We start from the raw sequence: 24,810 nt of genomic DNA, 5'->3' as shown, positions 1-24,810 counted from the left end.
TGGCTTTTCTTTGCTCTGTTTTCCTTCCTATTGGCCTCGCCTCTCCGACAGGCCCTCTCTACCTGGTGTCCCCTGGCCGCCTCACACTTTTATTTTCCTAGCTTCAACACCACATGAAAGTGAGAAAGGGAGGGAAGGGGAAGGGGGAGGGGCGAGGGGCGAGGGAAAGAGAATGAATCAGAAGCCCTGGGATTTGCTCAGATTGGATCGTGTTGAGCCACATCCCAGCCCCGGAGCCAATCACTTTGCATTAATGCTGTGATTGGCTTGACCTAGATCACATGCCTAAACCTGGAATCCAGATGGAATTCCCCAAAGTTACCTGGACTGATTTTCCTAAGGAAATACGGGTATAATTGAGAAGAATTGGAGGCTGAACAGGCAAAACGAAACAAAACAAAAGAAGAGTGAATGCCTACCTGGCTATTTATTAAAGAATCCTTAGAGTTAAAGATCCTTCCTTCCTTCCTTCCTACCTCTTTCCTTCTCTCTCCCTCTCTCTCTCTTTGTTTCTTTTTCTGTCTTTGGTTTCTTCATGTAAGGCTTTACACCATTCCAGGTTTTTGAGCTTGTTCCTCCTCTAATCGCCTTCTCATTTATGGTCAAAGACTCTTGTTCCCACAACTTTATGTCTGGACAGGACCTTTGGGATGGTTTAGTCCATCCTCCTTTCTTTATTGATGAAGAAATAGGAACCCAGAGAAGTTAGATGATATGTAAAGCTTTCACCATGAGTTAATGTTAGAACTAGGACCAGAATTCAGTTTTTCTGGCATCCAGCCCAATTTTTTGCTGTTATCTTAGAGGGTTTTGTATCTGTGTGTGTCTCTTTAATTATTAAATTTATGTGGAAGCTATTTTGTAAAATTTATCTAATTTAGAGCTGTTTTAATGGAGCCCGGTCTCCATGCCCATACTTCCCTGCCTTGATGGCCTTGCACAAGCTCCAAATCCAACCTCATTTGAAAACCACCTGTCTGAGAAAGTCATATCAACTGAGGTATATCTCTCTTGGGGGGGGGGGGTGGTTTTGGAGGTTCAAGGGAATAGGTTTTGTAGTCAAATGGATCTTCATCACATTTTAGTGGTCTATCCTTGCCTAGTTGCTTGACTTCTCAGTTTATAAAATACATCTCATTTATAAAATGGAAAAATGATCCTCAGGGTTGCAGCATTTCCTGATTTCAGGGAAGCATTTACAATGTATTCTGTGTTGTGCTATTTACAAGAAATACAAACACTGTGGGTTTATGCAAAGCAAACTGGAATAGAATCTAACTCAGTGAACTTTATCTGAGGGCCAAATGATATAATACAGAAAGTACCTAGCACAGTGCCCGGCACAAGGTAGATGCTCAAAGGATCTCTCTTTGTTAGTAGATGAGGAGTGCAAAATCGTTAAAAGTTGAGATGATAAGCTGAGAAAGGCAGGGGATGCCTAGCATTGTGGGAAAAGATCATCATCTGTGAAAGATTTTAAAAGGCTTATTTCTCAATTAGTTGTAAAAATTTCATTTTTCTTAGGTAGTGTGAAAACCGGTTCAATATGCCTCTATTCTGTGTGCCTTGGAACTGAATGCAAACACTTACATTATAGAAAGTCATTCTACAAGTTGTACAAATGACTGAATATAAGCCCATTAATTTCTGCCAAGTCTTATACAGTTGAATGACAAGATATATTTAGGAGATATATTTTATAACTTTTCAAGCCCTAAACTGTTTGTAATGCTTGTTTCAGCTGATTCCAGAAATCTCCTCCTTGACGTGGTTTACCACCATTGTGCCTTTGGTTCTGGTGATAACCATGACAGCTGTCAAAGATGCCACAGATGACTATGTGAGTGTTTGCTCTTGAGCATTCCTGAAGATTCAATTTCAATTGTAGCTTCTCAGAAAAAAAAATGGAGATCCACTTGCATGTTTTTGTTTAAAGCTCTTTTGATCAATGCCATAAAACCTTTTGCCATTTGGTGATTAATCCAGGTGTCCTAGAACCAGAGTATGTTTAAACTAAAAGGTAGAGGACCTCAATAACTCTCTCCCTCCTTTTGTGGGTGAGAAAACTAGGGCCCATAAAAAGCTAACAATTTGCTAATGATCATGTAAGTAATTAGTGATAAGACCAGAATTAGAACCCCAAACATATCTTAATGTAAATAAGTGAAGTGTAAGACAATAAAGCGTTTTCAAGTCTGTGTACCCTAAAGAAAGGCATTCAGATTCAAAGATTTAAAACACAGTCTGGGATAAACAAATATTCTGAACCCAGACCAGTTATAGTCTCATCTGGATGGTTGCATGTGCCCTAGCCTCAATAGCTATCTTTATGCCAATGACTTACATATGTATATTCCTAGCTCTGCTGAGTTTTAAACCCATATTTCCTTTGTCTATTTTTAGCTTAAATGCATTTTTGTATTTAAAAGTGGGTTCCTCACAGCCAGCCTATATTTGGGCCATTCTTCTCCCCCCCCCCCCCAATCTGACCATTGTTGCCTTTTAATTGGGATGTTTAGATCGTATATATTTAATTTGATCATCTATGGTTAAGTGTACATCTATCATCTAGGTATTAGCTTTCTGTATGCTCCATGTGTTCTTTGTTCATTTTTACCTGGCTCATTTTAGATTATTTTATGATTCCATTCATTGTTACTTTAATAGGTATACTGTGTGCATGTTTGTTCTGGTGTTTACAACACATATCTTTAACTTATCATAGTTTACCTGGGGCAGTCTGGCTTCAGAGTAGTGACCCTTATTCACCATACCTCTCTTGGGAATCTAAAATGAAACATAGACCCTAAAGTAAACAACAAAACAAAACAACAACATATATCTAGTAAGAAGAGCTGCACATGAGATACAATAATATAAGATAAAAAAGTTGTCAGGGTCATAAGAAAGAAACAAAGTGCTTTCATTCTTTGCAGGAGGAAAAATGCATTTTAGTGGCTGCATCGGTAGGGTAGGTGGGATATGAGAGAGAGAATTAGGGAAGGCTTAATTGAGAAAGTGCAACCAAACCTTGTAAAGAGTAGTTAAATATGGGAAATTGAGAAGGAGAGATTTGTACTTATTAAGTTGGTTCATCTGATCCTTCCTCATAGGTGCTGTATGTACAATTTTGATAAATCAACAATTTGATGTAACTTACTTGAAAATTGCCTGTATATACATATCTGGCTTTATATCACACATCTGGAAAGGATACATAAAATACAACTGTCTTCATTCTTATTAAAACATCTAACATTATATGGTGCACATTGCAAATAAAACCTTTGAGACTAGATTTTTAACAAATACACAGGAGTTATCCATACTGATAAATAATGTCACTTTAAAGTGGTCATTACCCATTCCTGTGAGGTTGTCATTGTTTAAGATACTTTGGGAGCACCTCTTAGAGTACTGCCTTCATGGTCATTTTACAAGATACAGAAGAAAGCCAATTTCATGACTTTATTTTCACCTAACTTTTGAAACAAAATGCCATTTCTCAGACCAATCACAAACAGTATTCACCAGTCCTGGTTTCTAAGAGTGTTTTTCTCTTATTTCCAAACATAAGACATCCCTCCATCTTATCTTTCAAAGGATAAGAGTTCCATCGTCAAAGGATAAAGGATATTCCAAAGAATGGGCTAAAAGCTCCTGAGGTAATTCTAGGAGAGGATATTTCAAAGATGATTTGAGCTGTGACATCTTTGAGTACAAATGTAGCTTCTGCATATTATTGATCTTTCAGGGAGATGGTACTCATTTAGATACATGAATTCCTACAGGTTGGCTTTAAAGTCTTATTTATTATAGTTCATACCTATAGGAAAGAAAGATGGTAGAGTAGAAAGAATGTGGGGTTTGGAGAAAGACATCTTTCCTACATGTACTAGCAGTGTGACATGAGGCAAAGCACTTCTCTGAACTTTCCTTGTCTGTATAATATATTGAATGTTGTTAGCACTATTGGGAAGAGAAATGGGATGATGTGTGTGAAGGGCCTGGGATAGAGCCTGGCTCATAGCAGATGCACAATAAATACTAGCTCCCTTCCTGTCTTCGGGCTCCTCCCCTTGAAGACTTCCTATGTATTTTTAGAGGAGAAATTGTCAAGGAGAGCTAGGCTGGGTCTGAGACTACCGTTGCTAATCCTTCTGGACTCCATCTGCTCCCATATTAGGATTCCTTGGCAGAGACTACCCAGAAAGTGTGAGTCACCCAATCTTGGGGCCTAGTGAGTGGGTCGCTCAACTTTCAGGGGATGAGTTGATTGGCTCTTTTCTGGGATGTCGTGCTGCTCAAGTTATGGGGCTAGTTTCAGGTTAGCTGTGGGTGCAACTTACACATAAGCCTTCTTTTGTCTCTGATGCAATTAATGCTTAGATATGACTTATTTTCGTGATAATGTGTGCCAGTTAAATATACTGGCCATCTTCATCAATCAGGAGTCTGGCTGGATACAGATGTCACTCTGAAATGGGGGAACATTAGAGAAAGTTTAATAATGAAGGGACAATTTACAAAAAGGTGCAGGCAGAAAAGCATGGTGAACCATGGGGGAGAGCAGGAAGGATGACAAGACTGCTTCTAGGCCTGAAGTGGCAAAGGGAGGAAGCAGCAGTGAACTTGGAGCTGTAGTTGAGCAGCTGGGGCTTTCTGCAGAGGAAACAGATGCTGCTAACACAGCTAGAAGGAAGCCAGAGGATACACAATTCACTCCCCTCTGGTTCTCTGATCTGCCGGTTTCACCTCTTGTCCAAACCCAGCCAGAAGCCAGAGGGCAATGACCATGCAAGTCAGCTCCCCAGGGCATAGGGTAAGGGTGGAGAAGAATGGGGAGGAACAAATAGAATATCCTGCACCCCACTCAGACACCACTCAGATAAAATAATGTTTCCATTCCTGCTGTTCTGTTTGGTGGGGAGGAGTTTGTATGTCAGTGGGTGGGCTGACTTAATTGAGTCCTCTACCAATATTATAAAATATTTTCATGTTAACCAATGCTGAAAATATTTGTTTTCTTGTTTTTCCTGGTTATAGACATGATCTTAGACCTGACATTATGTGTAATTTTATGTACCAGAAAGATGGGGATATGTTTGGGAAAGGTACAGAAAAAGCAAAGAGCTGGTTGAAGCATTTTACATATTGTGAAAATGATACAACATTTTAAATAGAAAAAAAAATTGGAAAAAACATTAGTCCTGATGATTATAACCTGTGAAATCAAATTGTTATGTGTCCTGATGTTACCTCCTATTCATCTGTTTAATTAGGCTAATTAGTCAAAATAACACTTTATCTCTATTTTAACCTATTACAACATCTGATCATGACAATTCATGTAGAAAGTCTTATCTGAATGGCTGCTAATTTATGAATCTAGTAGAGCGCTCATAATATTTGGATTAGTCTAAGCAATATAAGACGTTTACATTTCTGGGAGTACACAATTAGAAACAAGATCACTTTGGTATAAAAACACATATCCACATCCAATGTGCTTTGGTATTTTATTCTGATTTTTGTTTTAAATGCTCAGTATTTCATAAGATCATGGTTAACAATTAGAATTTCTGGGGATTAAAAGTACATGTTATTAAAAATAATTTGTTGACTTCAAAGAAATCCATAAAATAGGAGGAATGATGTTCCAATAAAGTATTTAGAACATCTGTAAGAGAAATGGAAGACCCCGTCCTTGCTGAAGACATCAACAGTGTATGTTTCTCTGGAACGATGTAGCAGCGTCAAGAGCTCATTGTCTTCTTGGAAGCAACCAAAAAATGTGTGGGAATTGAAAGGACATATGGTTGGACTTGTTCAGCTGGCTTGGTGAGAAGGGTCTTGGTTCAGATTTAGAACAGGTGGAGCTGTGTTCAAAGTAACTGTAAGTGTTAGACTGATGGCAGTATTGTCCAAGTGGCTGAACCCAAAAGTATATCCAATATCCCTATTTGTGCTGGCCAAAAATGATTTTTAAAGCATTTTTGCTTTTTTTTTTGATTTTTTCAGTTTCGTCACAAGAGTGACAATCAAGTGAATAATCGACAGTCTGAAGTGCTCATCGATGGCAAGTAAGAAATATATTCTTTGATTATTCTTAAGATTTCTGGGACCAAAAATCAAGTCGTGACATTTGTATCTTTTCCTTTTAGTTCCATGTATATTTCTTTTCCTCTATTTAATCTATTAAAAATTGAAATAGAATTCCATTTTCTCTTCATGGCTTTTTTATATTCAGAAAATGCTTTTGCTGCTCACTCAACTCCTACTTCAAGTTCCTTTGACATTTCTTTTGTGGAACACAAATGTATCATTGTTACTTTTCATGTCTAGATTTAATACTATTTAGAATTGGAACACATTTAATATCTAGAAATTTCATGAGCATTTGATTGAACTAAGCCATTTGGGAATGTCTGGAGAATATTGCAAGGGAGACTTCTGACATATTAGTGTATTGAGCAATAGTAAAAAGAATTTTGTAGTCACTTGATAGCTGGAATTTGGAGTGATTATCCACCATAACACCCACATTTTCATCACTTTTTAGTTCTTTCATCAGTAAAGAAATACTATTTGTGGGAACAGTTCTTGAAACTAGAGTGCTTTACATCCACACATGCACTCACAAACAGCAGAAACACCTTCAAAACTTCCTTCCATTATTTCTTACTCTCTTTGTCCTTTTCCCAAACATGTCGCAATTATTTCTAAAGATTTCCTCAATCTGCTAGTTAATCATATTGACCAATGATTTTTGAATCATTTAGATACTGCCAATGTCAGTTTTAAAGGGAAAAATCATCAATTGAATTAACTACATGTGAGGGAAAATTCCAAGAAATTATGAAAATATCAGGAGAGTTTAGGTAGCCTGGACAGTGAATGGTGAGATTGAAGTCCTTAATCTCTTTTCATAAAAAAATGTCAACTGATCACTAATAACCTAATGTGTACATATGTTTCTTTATTGGCTTGTAGAGTTGATTGTTGGAAAATGGTATCAAATGCACGAAGGAGCATGGCTTGCCTCAGGGGGAAGGACCCTGGGGGGAGGGAGAGAGCTGAAAGGAAACCTGGGTCCTGTTAGGTGTGTCAGCTGCTGTTGCCTTTAAGCAACTCATTTTTCTTCTGAGCTTCAGGGCCACCTTCTCCTGTGTTCAGAGGCAAGGAAAATGGGTGGCCATGTTCAGATTCAATGTGTATTTATTGAGCAGCTACCAGGTATGGTACCCAGTGCTCCCAGATTTCACTCTCATCAAACCCCAAGCTGTAGAAATAGTGTCCCCATTTTTAAGATGATGAGGTCAAGTTCCAGAAAGAATAGTGGCTAGCCCAGGTTTCTATGGCCAATAAGAGCCTAAATTAGAGTTCTCCTGCCCATTCGTGATGCCATGTGTAAGTGTGCATTTTGTGGTCTGATCGTGTCTTCACTGTTTGTCTTGTGGTTGAAAGGCTTTGCATATAAATATACAAATACAATTATGTATGTAATTATGTATGCCATTTATCTCTATAAGTATAAATATGGTTTACATTTATATACACACCCACACCCTGGAGCATTACTCATCAATGTTTTCAGCTTTGTGCAAGCTATAATAATGAACACTGTAACCCTAAGCCAAAAAATAATTGTAGACATGAAACCCTTCCTTTTCAATTCAACTTTTAGTCATTCTTTTGGTTTTATTATCCAATTCCTTTCAAATCATGATCAATTTCCTGCATCGTGCCACTCTCTTATAATATGTGAGGGTGCTGAAGAAATGTGTGCTGTTAGCCTTTGATAAAATCTTTTGATGACTTTAGTTTTAAAATGAAGGAGGGGCAGCATGATTTCATATTGTAGAACTTAACGTGATGCTGTCTAGGAACTACCCTTCTCAGCCCCAGGCTATGCAATACCATTTGTTGATTGAATATGTGAATATCAAAACAATACTTAAGTTTTCACACAGAACATGTTTGAGTGCTATTCCCCTTGTTCCCCATGGGAGGGACTGGGGACTGGGCAGGTGAGTGGCTCTGAGAGGGACAATGAAAGTTCCTGCAGAGGCCATTTAATCCAGTGCTGCTGCACCTGGACTGCACATTAAAACCACTTGGGGAGGTTAAAAAAAAATCAGTACCCCAGCTACACCCCATAGCAGTTAAATAAGGGTCTTAGAGATGAATCCCTAGTGTTTTTTGTTTTGGTTTCTAAGATGAGCATAGGGTTGAGAACATCTAATTGAAGCCACCTCCTTGCCCATCTGCCTCTCTATACCTATTTCTCTCTACTATTAAAGGACATCCAAGGAAGGAAATTCCATTTCTTTTTAAAATAAGCATATTTTTTCAAAAAATATCTATACTTGCAAAGGAATAATCCTGTAATGCATTTTTACTTTTTTTTTTGTAGTAGGACTCACTTTAAAAAAATTCATATAGCACTTCGCTAATCAATAATTTCTTTGCTATATTTTCTTTCCTTTACAAGTTCAAATTCTAATTTTTTTCAGTTTTCATCTTTTATTTCTTTCCCTATTGTATGTGTTGTCTTCAACATGGAATCATTTGTCAGCGTTCCCATATTTATCCAATTTCCAACTTCTATTATCCTATCCTACCAAATTTTCTACTTTCAAATTTTTGACATGGAGAGGCATGCAGGGATCCTTTGCTGCCCAATTGAGTCGCCACCACTCACATTGGGCTACTGAGTACTTGACATGTGGCTAGTTCAAATTGAGATGCGCTGTTAGTGTAAAATACATACTGGATTTTGGAGACTTCTGACCAAAAAAGAATGAAAACTATCTCGTTAATAATTCGTTTGTATTTTTTCCATATTGAAATTATATATTTTTTTCCATTGGGTTAAATAAGATATGTTATCATTAACCTTACCTGGTTCTTTTTACCATTTAAAAATGTGGCTACAGGGAAATTTAAATTTTTTTGTGGCTGGCATTCTGTTTCTACTGGATAGTGACGCTCAATCCAACACCTTCAGTTACCACAAGAGAATTGAGTAGAGGGGAAGTGAACTATGTGCTAAGAACCTGGCTTCCTGCTTGCCAGCCCAGGATTTTCTGTTCATTCCTTCAGGCTGCCAGCATCCATGGTTTCTGTCACTGTTAACAAGTAGAGTCAGTTTTACTTTCTCTTAATATGTTTACTTTTCTAACATCTTCTGAACTTACACGTTTGCAGTGGAACAGACTGAGTTCGATGCTCCAGTGCAATTACTCATCTTTCAGTTAGGATGCTTCTTTAGATTTCAAATTGCACTTGACCATCAGTTTGTTTTTTTCATTCAAATCCTTTTAATAAATATTAATGTATATTAATGTAACAATTTATTTTCCAGTATAAATTCATTTTCCTCTTTTTGAATAATCAACAAATCCCCAATACGTATAAATAGAAAACAAATAAATACAACTTCAAATGCTTTATCTTCAAATGCCATATCTTCAAATGGCAATTAAAGGCAGTCTAAAGGCAGGTGATAATAATTAAACCATTCAGGCCTTCTGGTATTTATTACAGTAGAATAGCTCAAACCAATAAAGGTGATAATCAAAATGCTATATTCATTTCCAGTAATGAAAAAGGGAAGGATCTGCTAAGTACGTTTACTTGGAAAGATCTTTCAGTGCAATTATTCTGCACTCTATAAATATTAAAAACAAAGCTGATGTTTGAGATTTGTGAAAATATCCTTAAGATATCTAAATGGTAGGGCCTAAATAATTATGCAGTTTAATTTTTCCCAGTGCTTTCAGAAATAACATTGTCTCAAGAAAGTCAGAAATATGTATTTTGAATAATAAAGAAAAGAAAAAGCAATACTTTACATGAAATAGATTATTTTGATTTCCCTGCTTTTCTTTTCTTTTTTTTTTTAACTTTTTTTATTGTATAGTATAACATATATACAAAGCAAAGAAATAAAAAAAGCAATAGTTTTCAAAGCACTCTTTACAAAGTGGTTACAGGATAGATCCCAGAGTTTGTCATGGGCTATCATACGATCCTCTCATGTTTTTCCTTCTAGCTGCTCCAGAATATAGGAGACTAGAGGGCTTAAATACTTTTTATCATCACAGTCGACTTTTTTATAACCTTCTTTTTTTGGTGAACAATAACACATACAAAAAAGCTAAAATTTCCAAGCACAGTACCACAATTAATTATAGAACATATTTCAGACTTTGACATGGGTTACAATTCCACAATTTTAGGTTTTTACTTCTAGCTGCTCTAAGATACTGGAGACTAAAAAAGATACCAATTTAATGATTCAGCATTCATATTCATGTAAGTCCTATCTTCTATGTATAATTCCTTCATCACCTGTGATCCTTCCATCCCTTTCTTAGAGGTTGTTTGGGCCATGGCAATTCTAAATTTTTGATATTGGAAGGGTCTATCACTAATATGGGGTAGGGAGATGGAATTATCAGATATTCTGGAGAGGCTGGGCTAGGTTTCAGGACTTTTTTGGACCAGGGACCCATTTGGGGGTTGTAGGTTTCTGGAAAGTTATTCTAATGCTTGGAACCCTTGTGGAATCTTACATATTGCTCTAGATGTTCTGTAGGATTGGCTGGAATAGTCCTGGTTGGGGGTTGGCAGGTTATGATAGATAGCAAGGTCTACCTGAAACTTGCATAAGAGCAACCTCCAGAGTAGCCTCTCGACTCTATTTGAACTCTCTCTGCCACTGATACTTTATTGATTATACTTCTTTTCCCCCTTTTGTTGATCATCAGTTTTTTGTGCAACATATTCCACCTTTTATTTTCCTGAGCTTGGTAACCTTTGCTTAAATCTCCCATGCTCTTTCACAGATTCATTCCCATCAATTTCCTTCAATCATTTTCTTTTGAACATTGTATTTACTTATAGGTAGAGATAGGGGTTTATTTTTTCTACTGGACTATTATCTCTGCATAATTTAAGTCTGGTACCTCTAGACACCATAATTATGGGAACAAATGTACCATTTCAGTGGGAACAAATTTTCTCTTTGTTTAATGGGCCTTTCCAGTTTGATGACTCCCACTGGATATTGAGATTTCAAAATTTCGTTTTATTTTTTCTTTAGTATATTACTTTTTTTTTCCATTGTAAAAGGAACATGCTCATTAAGAAATATCTGGAAAATAAGGAAAAGTAGAAAGAAGGAAATAATCACCCATACTTTCACTATCTGAAAGTAATTGTTGTTACTGTATTCTTGTATTTTCTTTCTTTTTCTAATGCCAAGATTTCTTATTATTGTGTGTATGCGTGTGTGTGTATATATGTGTGTGTTGTGTGTGTGTATATATATATATATAATTATTATTATTATTTTAACATGGGAAGGCACTGGGAATCAAACCTGGGTCTCTGGCATGGCAGGCAAGAACTCTGCCACTGAGCCACCATTGCCCGCCCTGTATATAAATTTTTATTCTTCTGTTTTCACATCACATAATATCATTTCCATTTTCCATGTGTTTATTTACATAATATTTTAACTTCCTATTTTGAAATTTTTTTTTTTTTTGTCATGGGCAGGCACTAGGAATCAAACCTGGGTCTCCTGCATGGCAGGCGAGAATTCTGCCATTGAGCCACCGTTGCACCGCCCCTTATTTTGAAATAATTTTAAACTTACAGTAAGCTTGCAAAAATAAGACAAACCCCATACAAGAGAACCCAGACATGCCCCCATCCCACCTCAAAATGCCCATGTCTATCCCTTTTCGTATTTTGCCACCTTTGCTATCTCTATCTTTCCTTCTCTTTCTCCTTTTTTTCTCTCCTTTTTCTTTCCTCTCCCTGTCTCTCTCTCTATCCAGCCATCTTCTATCCTCTATCATTTATCGATCTAATCTTCTAACTAGCTAGCTATCTTATGAACATTTGAGAGCAGGTTGCATATATCATATTCATTGAATACATAATACTTCCTTGTATATTTCCTACAGACAAGGATATTCACTTATGCAATCACTTCAAGTGCAGTTATCAAGTTTATGAAATTTAATGTTGATATAACACTTATATTCTATATTCCATTTTTTCTTATGTCCCAATAATGTCCTTTTGAGATGTTTCTCCTTCATTCTTTGTCCCATTCGGTATTATGTACTGGCATTTAATTGTCATTATCTCTTTAGTTTCTCTTTCTTTCCTTTTTCTACCACTGAGGAAACATGTGCAACCTGAATCTTACCATCCTAACCCCTTCCCTGCATACCATTCCGTGGGATTTACAATGTTGCAGTATCCTTGCCATTATCAATACTAACTTTTCCTCCACCCCAAACAGAAATCCTACACTCCTTTTGCATTAATTCCTCATCACACCTTCTCCCCTTTCCTGGTAGCCGGTACTCTTCTTTCTGTCTCTATGAGTTTGCGTATTTTCTAGTTTTTTTTTTTTTTTTTTTTGTCATCACCAAGGGGCTTAAATTTAACATCCTAAACATATAACAATGTTGTTTGCTTTGATACCAACAATAGTACACACAAACTATGTTCTTATACCCCTTTGTCCCCCCACCTTTATGTTTGTGTCTATAAATTACATAGTTATACATTATGAGTTCAAAACCATTGATTTACCACAACATTTTATGCATTTGCCTTTCAGAGCCTGTAGGAATTATAAAGTGCAGATAAAAATAAAAAATACGGTAGTATTGGTATTTATATTTATTCATGTCATTATCTTGACTGGAGATATTTCCTCATATGGCTTCAGTCAGTTGTCTAGTGTCCTTTCGTTTCTACCTAAAGAACTCCCTTTAGCATTTCTTGTAGAGCTAGCTAGTGGTAATGAAGTCCCTCAACTTTTGTTTAGCTGGGAATGTCTTAATGTGTCCCTCATTTTTAAAAAACAGTTTTGCTGGATACAGATTCCTGATTGTCAATATTTTGCTTTCAGCACTTTTAATATGTCTCTCCCCGCCCCCACCTCCTGGCCTCCATAGTTTCCAATGAGAAATTGGTACTTTATCTTTTTGAGGTTCCCTTGTATATGGCATGCTGGTTTTCTTTTGCAGCTTTAAGAATTCTCTTTCTCTTTGGCATTCAACTGTTTGATTAAAATATGATGGAGGTGGGATCTATTTGGATTTACTCTGTGTTTTAGTCTGCCAAAGCTGCCAGAATACAACACACCAGAGATGTTATATTATTTGGCTTTTAATAAAAGGGGATTTATTTAGTTAAAAACTTACAATACTTCAGAGGAAAGGCAGCTAACTTTCCTTTGAGGTTCTCTCTTCCACGGGAAGGCACAGGGTGATGTCTGGTGGCTTTTTCTCCTAGCTTCTAAATTTTAACAGCTTTCCCCAGGGCAATTTCTTTCTGCATCTCCAAACGACAGGCTGAGCTGAAGTATTCAGATGAGGTATGCTGAGCTTTTTTGTCTATGCTGCATTGAGTGTGCTTCTGATCTCTCTCTTTTAAGCCTTCAGCTAATTAAATTAAACATTACTCATTGTGGAAGGTGTGTCCTTTAGCCGACTGAAGATGTATTCAGCATAGATGAGTTTCATATGCTAATGATTCAAGTCCCCAGTAACAGAACTAGGCACCATCACCTGGCCAGGTTGACACCTGAACCTAATTACCACACCATGTTTGGAGTTCTTTGAACACCTTAGATGTATATAGTCATGTCTTTTGTTAAATTTGGGAAGATTTCTGCCATTATTTCTTTGAATATTCCTTCTTTTCCTTTCTCTCTTTCTTCTCCTTTCACAATGTGTCCATTAGTTTGCTTGATAGTGTCTCACAAATTCTTCAGGCATTGCTCACTTTTCTCTGTTCCTTCTTTCTGCTCATCAGACTGGATGATTTCAATTACATTATCTTCAAGTTCACAGATGATTTCTTCTACTAACTCCAATCTGCTTTTCAACTCCTCTAGGGAATTTTTAATTTCTGTTCCTGTAGTCTTCAGCTCTATTTGGTTCCTTTTTATAATTTCCATCTCTCTACTGATATCCCCTTTGTGTTCATCTGTTGTTTTCCTGATTTCCTTTAGTTCTTTGAGCATATTTAGGACCATTTTTTAAGTCTTTGGAATGTCCCAGGTCTGATCTTCCTTATTGATGGTTTCTAATGCTTTAATTTTCTCTTTTACCTGGGCCATCATTTCACTTCTTGTTTGTTTTGTAATCTTTTGTTGAAACCTGGACATTTCAATATTTTAATGTATCACTGCAATTTAGATGCTGGGCATCTTTTCTTTAAGCTTGTATCCAGCTAGTATTATGACAGTTTTACTTGAATGTCAAGACTTTATACAAAAAAAAAAAAAAGGAAAACAAATAAACAAAAACCCCCATCTTTCTCAATGTTTGCATATTGAGCTTGATGAACAGGCTTCTTTAGGACTTATCCATAGAATGAGTTGGAGAATAGCTCCAGGCCAATACCTAGGGGTCCTCCTGATCCTTTCTGCACTTATCTCTTGTCTTTGGAATGCAGGTGTGGCCCTAAGAATTCCCCTCCCTGTTTTATATGGATAAGAATGTCCTATGCTCCCTAGAAAACAGTTTTCTCAAGATACTAGACATTGCATGGACTGTCTTACAACCAGCAATACCTTGCCCCAGACAGCATGACTCTACTACTCCCCCAGAAGAGCTCTGTAGGAGAATGTGGTGAACTACCTTTACATGTGGGGCAAGTTCTGGGGCAGCAAGTCCCAGACCAAGTCCCTCAGGCCTTCACTGGATAAAATAGGCCAGAGCTACGTGCTCCCAGTATGGACATGAGGGTTACTCTGTTTCCTACACACATGGGCTCAGGGACCCCCACTGGGAGCATGGGCCAGGTTCACATGGAGCTGCTGAGGGGATAGAGGAGGGGCCAGCTAGGTACCACAATATCGTACTGCTCTCAAGTGGCCTTTTTCTTGATTTGGTGCTCTCCCTGTTACTATAATCTTTTAACTGTTTTCTGGAGCATTTCAGCTTGTTATTGTTGGTTGTTCAAAACTTATATGAGGGGATGGAGCTCTGAAGTATCTTAGTCTTCCATCTTAATCATGGCAGGATCTTTAGATACATAATTTTTAAGTGGTGCATAGCACTCCATTGAATACGTCTCACAGGACACTTAGGTATTTACTTATTGTTTGAAGTTTAGTCTGATTTCAATTTCAAAATATAATTTCTTGAACTTTCTAAATTTAAATTTACCCTTCTTCATAGAATTGAGCTATCATGACATATTTGTAAAACTTATCCGAGATGGTTACATGAACCTATTTCCTATATTGAGTAATTAGAATTTGAAGCATTATTATTGAGTTGACCCACAACAATCTTTGCCAGGATATCCAGGGTTTAAGTTTGAGCAGGATCAGTTTGGGCGTACTGTGTGAACTGTGAGAAGTTTCAGCTCCTTCAAACACAGGGATTTCCTGAATGGGAAACAGTTTCCAAGTTAATCTTTTCATAAACAGAGCATGACATGAAAAAAGAACAAGCCAATATGTTCCGCTTACAAAATATAATAGTGACACACATAAATCCCCAAACATTGATAATTTGGAACAGCTTTAATATAATTTTAATATTACAATTACCAACTTAGGTGAGTATATGCATCTGTTCTGCTGGGTAGAGTTCCCATAGTAAATTTGAGCAATGGTTCAGAAGTGTATCAAGCAAGTCCTTTAGGTAGATGTGATGGAACTATTTCCCATCCTTTTTGTCCTGCCAGATTAGAGGTGTGTAAACTGAAGACCGAGAGATCTATCATTTACTACTGAATTCTTAGAAATAACTTACCTATAAATGGGGGAGTTCTTCACATGTGAACATTGTTCTATTGGATTTTATCCAAATGTCAGTCTTGGGTAAGAATACATTATTTTTCTTATTAAATATGTTCCCACTTGAGAACCTGCAACAAAAATATAAAGACCATTGAACTGAATGAGTCTGAAACTGACCCAACCTTACTGTGTCTGTGTGCTTTTGTAAGCAGGAAAGTGGATATATGGAAGGATTCTGTGATTCTGTTGATCACTTAGGAGAATTGGTGCACCCTGTATTGAGTTATCTTGTCTTCATTAGGACCCATGGGCTTTCAATTGAAGTAGAGAATCCTGTGGTTAAACGAAAGGAAGAGGATCAATCCTCTGAGCCTTTTATCTCCTGCCCACCCAGACTATTTATATGCTGTGATGGTATCACTGGGTCTTAGGGAGCTGTTTGGGACTTTAAAGAGAACTGCACATTTGAAAGGAAAATTTGAGGAGGAAAACTTGATTCTGTTTTTTTAATATTATTAATAAGACACACTTTAATAGGCATAATAATAAGTTCATTTTGATAGTTTTTGTACTAAGCGAAAGTGCTTTAAAATTGTTTTAATTTTTAACTCACGGTGCTAACACACAGTAAAAGTGTTTAAAAATAGTTTCATCTTATAAAAATTAATTTGACTTTCTAAATCTTGGATTGATAATTTTTTGGGCAGTTTCTCTTTGTCACCTTTGCAGATGGAAGGGTCCATTTGCCAATGAGCTGGCTTCTGAATGTGATTTGTGATACTGTTATAGTTCTTACAAATGATATTCCATTGTTATCAATTATAGGGCACAGATGGAATTTTTTCTAGGTCTTAGATTTTTAAATAGTGACTATTTCCCCAAATGAGGTGCATCTTGGAATAACAGGAAATTCTAACACTTTTGAAACTCTGTGCATGGGGTTTTCAGTGGCATCTCCTAATTTCTTTTTAAAGTTTATGTAACCCTGATGTCAGTTGCTCACTTTCTTTCCTCTAAAAGCTCCCTCAAAGAATCATCTCATATAAAAGCATTAGAGAACCAGGTAGAGCTGACTGGAGATGTTATAGGAGAGATAACAGTTTATTTCAACCCGGGTTCAGTTCCCAAACCATGCACCCCACCCCATCCCACCAAAAAAAAAAAAAGTTTATTTCATGAATTTCAAATCAAACAAAGTGAAATCCCATTTTAACATTTTTCTTTCCCAAACTTCTCTTTCTCTGTTGCTTGGTTTTTTTTTTTTTTAATCTTTCCTTCCCCCATTCAGTGCTCAGAGTAGTTGGCTCCAGTCTGCTGTCAGCTGGGGCCCCTTATACTTATCTCCTACTTATTACTCAGAGTAATTTAATTCTTCCTTTGCTCTGAACTCCAAACCATCACAGCCACTTACCAAAACAACAGACTCTTCTGAAGCCAGGACCTAGGTATCTTGGATGACAATGGAAGTAATAAATACACAAAGTTATATGAAACATTTGAAACTCTCTTGGGGTCAAGGCAAGATGGCAGCATAGGGAGATGTGGAATTTAGTTAGTCCTCTAGAACATATAGTAAATGGCTGGAACTGTTTGGAACAATGGTTTAGGGGACATTGTAACTGGACACCCATCATACACCATTCTGGAACAGGTAGAAGGGGTGAGATCACAGCACAAACTGTAAGTAAAATTCTCAGACTGAAGAGGCTGGCACCCTCCCCCACTGGCATGGCAGGCTGCAGGAGACACTTCCTGATGGGCAAAAGAAGCAGACTCTACTAGGAGCAAGGGAAGGTAGCTCAACCAAGCTCCAATTGCAGTTTAATTAACAACTTAGGACCACTGAATACAAACTCCAAGCACAGATAAACCCAGATAAAGCAGGAAAGGAACCCTGCAGTCTCTTTGCCCTGGGAGAGAGGACACAGGGCTGTTGAAGGAAAAAAAAAAACAAAAACAAAAATGGAGGCTTTGGAGTTGGTTGAGCTCAGAATGTAGGAAAATGGCTGTGCCCCTTTAAAAAGCTGGGTGCCAACCTGGCTTTTGGAACTGGTGAATCTTGGAGGCTGGGGATTGGCTCTGAAAAGATATTTATTTCATTTCTTTTGTTTTTCCTTTTAAAAAAGTATTCTAAGTAGCTCATGTGCTAGTTAGATTCAGTTGTCAATATGGCCAGGTGAGCGTACGTAGTTTTGTTGCTGTGGACATGAGCCAATGGTACATGAATGTCATCTGTTGCTGATTTACATCTGAAGTCAGCTAGGAGTTGTGCCTGCTGCAATGAAGGACGTTTGACTTAATTGGCTGGTTCTTAAATGAGAGAGTGCAACGTAGCACAGCCTAAGCAGCTCAGCATTCCTCATCTCAGCACTCGCAGCTCAGCCCAGGCCTTGGGAGATGCAGAAGAAAGTCACCCTGGGGAAAGCTGTTGGAACCCAGGGACCTAGAGAGAAGGCCGGCAGAGACGATCCTGTGCCTTCCCATGTAAGAAAGAACCTCAGTGGAAAGTTAGCTGCCTTTCCTCTGAAGAACTAACAAAATAAATCCCCTTTTATTAAAAGCCAATCTGTTTCTGGTGTGATGCATTCCGCAGCTAGCAAACTAGACAGCTCATTAGGAAAGCCTCAGGCACTTTCAGTTGTCAGCACTTAACCAGGGAAAGGTGGAGTTAAGATAGGTATGAGAGACAAAGTAACAAATAGGGTGAAGAAAGTAATTCCCTAAAGGGTATATCTTCCCCAAGAAAAGGGGGTAGGTGGGGTGGAGCTCAAGTGGTGGTCCTCTTTTTTTCCAGAGCACTCAGACCCCAGAGGCTGGAAATTGGAAACAGTTTAAGCTTGCCTTCCACCTCAGCCTCTGTCTGAACCACACCCTTGGCAGGCTGAAAATTAAAGGCTCTACTTTATGCCAATGGGGAGCTCTGGGCTGACAAGCACCATCTGCTGTGCAGGATAGGAAAAACACAGAGATTAAAGGTTCCACAGGAAAGCCAGAAAACCTGTAAGTCTCATACTCAGGTAAACTTGATATTGATTGCACCCTCCTCCTGAGACCTGGGCGTGTCCGGTCTGGGAAAATCTGATTGGGGTCTATCATAACTGGGGAGATCCTCAAAAAAAGCTTCCAAATAGCCAGGATAAGAACCAAAAAACAAGAGCTGAAAAATTCTGAACAGTTAAATAGAAACTATGGTTGAGGTCTAGAATAAGTTGAACTGAATGCCAAAAAACATGGAAAACAAAGCCAACCAACATGAAAACCATAGGTAAAACAGTGAAGATGACCTCTAGAAAAAATTAACCAAGGAAATCAGATGCCTTGACACCAGCAAAAAATTATGAGTCATACTAGGAAAAATGAGATCTGGCCCAGTCAAAGGAACAAACTAACACCAGACATGATATATAAAATCCAGAAGATAAAATGGTAGAAGAAAGTACTGCCTTTACAGTAATAACATTAAATATTTATGGAATAAACTCCCCAATGAAAAGATACAGACTGGAAGAATGGATTAAAGAAATAGACTCATCTATATGTTTTATACAAGAGACTCACTTAGACTTAAGGGCAAAAATATGTTGAAAGTGAAAGATTGAATAAAGGTATTTCATACAAACAACCAGAAAAGAGTGGGATAGCTATACAAATATCAGACAAATTGGACATCAAATGTAAAACAATTAAAAGAGACAAAGAATGACACTATGTGTTAATAAAAGAACAATTCATCAAGAAGGCATAACAATCATAAATATTTATGCACCTAGCCAAAGTGCACCAAAATACATGAGGCAAACACTGACAACACTGAAGGGAGAAGTAGGCACCTGCTACAATAATAATTGGGGATTTCAATGCACCGCTCTTATCAATGGATAGAACATTGAGCAGAGTATCAATAAGGAAACAGAGATTTTGAACAGTAAGTGAACTAGACTTAACACGTTTACAGAACATCGCACCCTACAGCAACAGGATGCACATTTTTTCTCAAGTGCTCATGGATTATTCTCCAGGATAGACTACATGTTGGTAGTCTCAGTAGATTAAAAATGATTGAAATAAAAAGGAAGTCTCTATAAATTTAAAAGATTGAAATTACACAAAACAATTTCAAAGATCATAATGGAATGAAGGTGAAAATCAATAATAGGCAGAAGACCAGAAAATTCACAAATATATGGACAGTAAACAATACACTCTTAAACAATCAGTGGGTCAGGGAAGAAATTACAGGAGGAATTAGTAAATATATCTTGAGGCAACATTTTGAAAGTTATAGATGCTGCAAAGGCAGTGCTGAGAGGGATTTTTATTGCCCTAAATGCTATATTTTAAAAAGAAGAAAGAGCAAAAATCGAGGAATTAACTGTTCACCTAGAGGAACTACAGAAAGAACAGCATACTAACTCCAAAGCAAACAGAAGGAAATAAATAACAAAATTTATAGCATAAATAAATAAAATTGAAAACATGAAAACCATAGAGAGAATCAACAAAACCAGAAGTTGGTTCTTTGAGAAAATTAATAAAATCAATGGATCCTTTGGTAGGCTGACCAAAAAAAAGAAGTGAAATAGAATTCAAAGAAATAAAATCAGAAATCAGAAATGGGAAACGGAACATTACTTTATTTCTCCACAGAAATAAAGGAGATAATGAGAGGATCCTATATGCTAATAAACTAGACATGTAGTTGAAATGGACAACTTACTAAAAAAGCACGAGCAACAAGTATTGACTCAAGAAGAAATAGATGACCTTAACAAACCATTCACAAGTAAAGAGATCGAATCAGTCATCAAGAAGCTCCCCTAGAAGAAAAGTCCAGACCAGAAAGCTTTACATTTGAATTCTACCAAGAATTCAAGAAAGAAGTCACACAATCCTGCTCAAACTCTTCAAACAAATTGAAGAGGAGGGAATGTTACCTAACTCATTCTATGAAGCCAGCATCATTTGACCAAAGCCAGTCAAAGATTGTACAAGAAAAGGCAATTACAGACCAATCTCTTTAATGAATATAGATGAAAAAATCCTTAACAAAATACTGACAGATAGAATCCAGCATCAGAACATTAAAATAAAAGAATTATACACCATGACCAAGTGGGGTTTATTCCAGAAATGCAAGGGGGGCTCAACACAAGAAAATCAATTAATGTAATACACAACATCAATAAATCAAAGGAGGCAAACTATGTGATCATCTTGATTGATACAAAAAAGGCATTTGACAACATTCAGCATTCTTTCTTAATGAAGACACTTCAAAGGATAGAAATGGAAGGGAACTTCTTCAGCATGATAAAGGGAATATATGAAAAACCCACAGCTAACATCCTACTAAATGGGGAAAGACTGAAAGCTTCCCTTTTAAGATCAGGAAAAAGACAAGGATGCCCACTGTCACCATTGTTATTCAACATTGTTCTGGAAGTTCTAGCCAGAGCAATGAGGGGAAAAAAAAAAAAAGAAATAAAAGGCATCCAAAGTGAAAAAGAGAAAATAAAACTTTAACTGTTTGCAGATGACAGGGTCTATATGTAGAAAATCCTGAAAAATCTACACCAAAGCTACTACAACTAATAAATGAATAAAGCACATTGGCAGGGTACAATATCAAAATCCAGAAATCAGTAGCTTATCTATAATAGTAGTGAACATTCTGAGGAGGAAATCAAGAAAAAAATTACATTTATAATAGCAACTGAAGGAAATAATATATAAGAATAATTTTAACCAAGGCCACAAAAGACTTATACACAGAAAACGATGAGAAATTGTTAAATCAAATAAGACATAAATAAATGAAAAGACATGTAGTGTTCATGGGTTGAAAGACTAAATGTAGTCAAGATGTCAAATCTACCTAAATTAATTTATAGAGTCAATGAAGTACTAATTAAAATCCCAACAACTAGTTTGCAGAAAAACCAACAACCTCATTTATTTAGAATGACAGGGTACCCTGAATAACTAAAAATATCTTGAGAAAGAGGAATGAAATGGAAGGTCTCACAGTACCTGACTTTAAAGCGTGTTTCAAATCTACAGTGGTCAAAACAGCATGATATTGCCATAATGATAGCCATACAAGCCAATGGAATTGTATTGACTGTTCAGTAATAGATGTTCTCATCTATAAACAATCGAGCTTTAATAAGGTGGTCAAGCTGACTCAACTGGGCAGAGCAACCTCTTCAATAAATGGGGTTTGGAGAAATGGGTATTCATTTGCAAAAGAATGAAAGAGGACCCCTATCTCATACCTTATACAAAAATTAATTCAATGGATTAAAGACCTAAACATTAGAGCTAAGACCATAAAACTTTCAGAAGAAGATGTAGGGAAATATGTTATGTATCTTGTGATAGGAGGTGGTTTCTGAAACTTACACCCAAAGCTTGAGCAATGAAAAGGTATTAGATAAATAAAATCTCCTCAAAATTAGACACCTATGCATCAAAGAACTTCGTCAGTAAAGTAAAAAGGCAGGCTACACAGTGGGAGACAATATTTGGAAACCACATATCAGATAAGGGTTTAATATCCAGAATATAAAGAGATTCTGCAGCTCAACAACAAAAAGACCAAAAATTCAATTAAAAATAGGAAAAACACATGGACAGACACTTTCCTGAAGGGGAAATACTAATGACTCAGAAACATATGAAAAGATGCTCGTCTTCACTGGTCATTAGGGAAATGTAAATTAAAACCAAAATGAGATATCATCTTACATCTACTAAAATGGCCATTATCAAAAAACCAGAAAACTACAAGTGGTTAAGAGGATGTGGAGAAATAGTTATACTTATTCACTATTGGTGGGAATGTAGAATGGTGCAACCACTCTGAAAGGCAGTTCAGTAGTTCCTCAGGAAGTCAAGTTTAGAATTGCCATATGATCCAGCAATCCCGTTACTATATATTTGGAGAAACTTTAGGCAAAATCACAAATGAACATTTTCCCTCTGATTTTTATTGTGGTATTAATCATGATTGCCAAGAAATGGAAACAGACAATGTGCCTCAATGTATGAGTGGCTAAAGAATGGGTCAGTATAACTTAGTGATGCCTAGAGTGAACAATGATGGTGATTAAATATGCAAATTTAAGACTGCTTTTGCTTTAGGGAGAACAAATGAACATCAACAATTGAAAGGTGTTGGAAATGGGATGGTATGTGGGGAAAATACAATCTGTGCAAACTAGGGGCTATAGTTAATGGTAACAATGTAATATTCTTCCATTAAATGTAGCAACGACAGCATGCCAAAGCTAAATGTCAATAAGTAGGGGTTTGGGGGAGGGATGTTGGATTTTTCTGTGGAAGAAATGGGAATGTCCTCATATAGATTATGGTGGTGAAGGTATGGCTATGTGATTATACCGGGAACCATTGATTTTTTTTTTAGCTTAGGTTGGATTGTATGATGTGTGACTAAAACTGTTTAAAAACGAACAGCGAAATACAGGTGCTGGAGAAAATGTGGAGAGAGAAATGTACCTTGTTACTGTTGGTAGGAAAGGAGAGTGGTGCAGCCCCTCTGGAGGGCAGTGTGGTGGCTCCACAGAAGGCTAGAGGTAGGGTTGCCATATGATCCTCTACCCTATAGTTAGGTGTATACTTGGAGGAACTGAGAGTGGGGTCATGAATGGACATTTGCACACTGGCATTTACCGTAGCAGTGTTCCTGATTTGCCATGGATGGTGATGGCCTAAGGGTACATCGACTGAGGAATGGAAGGGGGTTCTGTGTTGTATACATACAATGGACTATTGAATGGTTGCAAGAGGAATGAAGTTGTGAGGCTTGCAATAAGGTGAATGAAACTTGAGGACCGTATTTTGAGTGATTAAACCAGAAATGAAAAGACAAATATTGTAACACCTCACTAACATGGACTAACTATAATGTGCAAACTTTGAGAATTGAATTCAATAAATACATGTTGGATGAACAAATTGCATTTAAGTGAGTTAAATGAATCATTTTGGGGCAAAAGTAGAATATCTTTTGTTTTTTCTTTTCTTTTCTTTTCTTCCTTCCCTGTAATTGATGTGGGTCAAGAGAAGGCTATCCATATATTGCATTTCTGTGCACATTATTATCTGCTACCATTGCCATTTGAGAATGACATTGGCTTTGGGGTCACTGGATACCAAACGCATCTTTAATCTCAGTGTTCTGTTACTGGGAGTCTTAACATTGCTATACCTTAAAGTGCATGGTATAACAATGTTCTTTAAAAGAGAGGGCTAGGTTCCTTTGGTCTTCATTTCTAAATTAGCAGAGCCCAAGACGGTTATGAAGCAATGCTTATGTTACACTGGTTCATTTGCAGCCCTTACCCTGCCCCACTCAGGGTCGCAGGATGCTGGAGAAACAAAAATGTGGGAACCTGAGCAGGTCTTGACACTTGGCTGGTAATGCAGAAATGGGTTTTCTTGTGTCTGCCTCAGACATTTCCCTCACAGCAGGACTTTCTGAATTTTTGGACAAATCAGTCATGTTAACCCAGCTTGCCTCATCTGATTACTTTGCCCCTGTTTTAGGTATTTGTGTTTGGACATCCTTTTCCCCTTCACACAACTCAACCTAAGGCTTACTTTTCAAATAAAATGCTCACCTGGCTGGCTGCCTGAGAAATTACATATGGAGAGCTGAGACCCAGGCAGGGGACTGTACCCTGGCTTCTGGGAGTGGGTCTGGAAACCATATGAACCATAAATAGTTTTAAAATGTAAAAAAATAAAGCTTTCTGCCAAAAGGGGAGTGCTGAGGCTAAGCCTTTTTTTTTTCTAGGCTCAGTTATTAAGTGTCTGTTGGAAATTACCAACCTCTATCATAGTCTGTTTGCTGTCTTTCAGTGGGGGCTGGAATATCTCGGTTTAAGCCCCTTGCATATTCAGTTCTGCAAACACTGGCTTTATTAGAAATGGGTTTGGAGTCACAGTTATGTACCATGACTTAAGTTTCTAGGTGTATAATTTTGTTGGGAATT

General features: G+C 37.3%; 1 protein-coding gene across 8 annotated transcripts in view; it reads left to right on the top strand.

The window, feature by feature from the left end:
- The window catches only part of ATP8B4 (ATPase phospholipid transporting 8B4 (putative)), a 282,452-nt gene that overhangs the window by 53,501 nt on the left and 204,141 nt on the right, over positions 1-24,810 (top strand). For 7 of the 8 annotated variants that reach the window (XM_077127848.1, XM_077127847.1, XM_077127846.1 and 4 more), the window contains 2 exons: positions 1,742-1,840; positions 6,022-6,083. In XM_077127848.1, the coding sequence (XP_076983963.1) occupies positions 1,742-1,840; positions 6,022-6,083 (161 nt within the window). The remainder of the gene's footprint in view (positions 1-1,741; positions 1,841-6,021; positions 6,084-24,810) is intronic. The other variant, XM_077127850.1, reaches the window with a different exon arrangement.

The sequence above is a fragment of the Tamandua tetradactyla genome, chromosome 14 (assembly GCF_023851605.1).
Source record: "Tamandua tetradactyla isolate mTamTet1 chromosome 14, mTamTet1.pri, whole genome shotgun sequence".
Taxonomy (NCBI): domain Eukaryota; kingdom Metazoa; phylum Chordata; class Mammalia; order Pilosa; family Myrmecophagidae; genus Tamandua; species Tamandua tetradactyla.
This window is presented reverse-complemented; position numbering and strand designations above follow the sequence as displayed.